The following is a 1,754-nucleotide window of genomic DNA, read 5'->3' on the forward strand; positions in this document are numbered from 1 at the left end:
AGACCGCACACGCCCACCGCCTAGATTTGAGAGTCGAGGGCGTTTGCACGTTTGCCACAACCCCGTAGAAACATTTCGTAGAACTATTTTAAATTACAGAGATTCTGACACTTTCCCATTGAGCACTTCATCATGATTCCAAGACGTGAGGACATTTTTTCATCTAACCACAAAGTCATTATCACACCTAACGCCATTAGGAATGATTCTGTGACATGCGGGGTGGGCAGAGGTGGCCTGGAGCTTTCTGCCTCACCAGGAGGCGCGTGGAGACACGCTCGCGAGGGAGAGGGGCTGGGTGAGGAGGCGTCGGCTGCCGTCAGCGCTGGCCTTGGTGCAGCCCTGCAGTCACGGGCTGGCTTGGTTCCACGTCATCACGGCTGTTCCCTCAGGCTCACTCATGGTTATTAGAAGCCCCTCTACACAGGGGAGCCCCCAGGATCCAGGGGACAATGCAGCCCTGGGCACTGTGGCTGTGAGGGGGCAGGGGCCACCCCGGTCCACGCTGCCCTGAGGCAGGATTCGCTGTGCCGTAGATGCGGCTGCTGGATGGCTCGGTGAGCGTGGGCGGAAGCCTGGCCTACGTCCCCCAGCAGGCCTGGACTATCGAGGGCAGCATCATGGAGAATATCCTCATGGGGAGCCAGCTGGACAAGGCCCAGTAAGCTCCCGGGAGGGGCATGGAGTGTGTGGCTGGGTGGGAGGGACCCCCAGCGGCTAACGGTGATTTGACAGCTGCCGACACTGCTGTGTGTTCACAGCATACATCGCCATATTTCCTCCTCACTGTGAGAGAAAGAGCGTTATCATGTCCACATTCTAGGCGAGTCAGCTGAGACCTCAGGAGGTTAAATAATGTGCCCAAAGCCACCCACCTGGCAGGATCTGATGTCACTTGGATTGAATCCAGTTTTTCCAGAAACTTCGCGCTTACCTGTAATACTGTACGGGCCACAATAACCCTCCCTGTCCAGAAGTTTCCTTTAAAACTTCGATCATATTAATCTTTGACCCCTAACTGAAAGGCAAGTCAGCACGATGCTGAGTTGCGTAACGTGGAGGAAACAGGCTTGGACTCGTGGCCTGGGGGGCTGGCCGCCGGCCATCGCATCCGTCCTTGCCCCTCGGGGCCGCTCCTCCCCACGTGTGCCTCCAAGGCGATCGTCCCAAAACACAGCCTTTCGGACTGAGGACTCAGAGGGCAGTTTTGAAATCTCTGCATAAAATCTGATTTTATTTTGAAATCTCAGAATAAAAACGCACCAACGCTTTGGCTCAGCACTGCTAGGTGCTTAATGCATGGGTAATCTCACCCACGAATATGAAGACTGAGAAAAAAAATAATTCACACGACGCATCGTTCACAGCAGCAAAAGACTTGGGGGAGTGGCTAAATAACTGATGTGAGGGTATGTCAGAGGGCGCTACGGTGCCATTAAGACCCTATAAGCCTGTATATGCTGCACACATGCATATGCGGATAGATCATTTCTTAATAAACACACAAGAAACTGTCATCGTGGCTGCTTCTGGGAAAAGCGGCCGAGGGCCAGAGATGCGAGGGAAACTTGCTTTTCACCGTGTCTTCTTTCTGTTCTGTTCAAATATTGACCAAGTACGAGTATCGGATTAAAAGGTAGAAGGGAGGAAATGCAGGGAGCCTCCAGTGGCTTCCCCTCGACCTCGGGTTCAGATCCAAATGCAGTGCAAGACCTTCTCCCTCCGACCGTGGCGGGGCCGGGGCGTCTGCGGCC

General features: G+C 54.1%; 1 protein-coding gene across 1 annotated transcript in view; it reads left to right on the top strand.

The window, feature by feature from the left end:
- Positions 1-1,754, top strand: part of ABCC11 (ATP binding cassette subfamily C member 11) — a 33,943-nt gene that overhangs the window by 6,576 nt on the left and 25,613 nt on the right. The window contains 1 exon segment of the mRNA XM_023524648.1: positions 537-661. Coding sequence (XP_023380416.1) covers positions 537-661 — 125 coding nt within the window.

This window comes from Pteropus vampyrus, unplaced genomic scaffold, assembly GCF_000151845.1.
Source record: "Pteropus vampyrus isolate Shadow unplaced genomic scaffold, Pvam_2.0 Scaffold485, whole genome shotgun sequence".
NCBI classification, from domain to species: domain Eukaryota; kingdom Metazoa; phylum Chordata; class Mammalia; order Chiroptera; family Pteropodidae; genus Pteropus; species Pteropus vampyrus.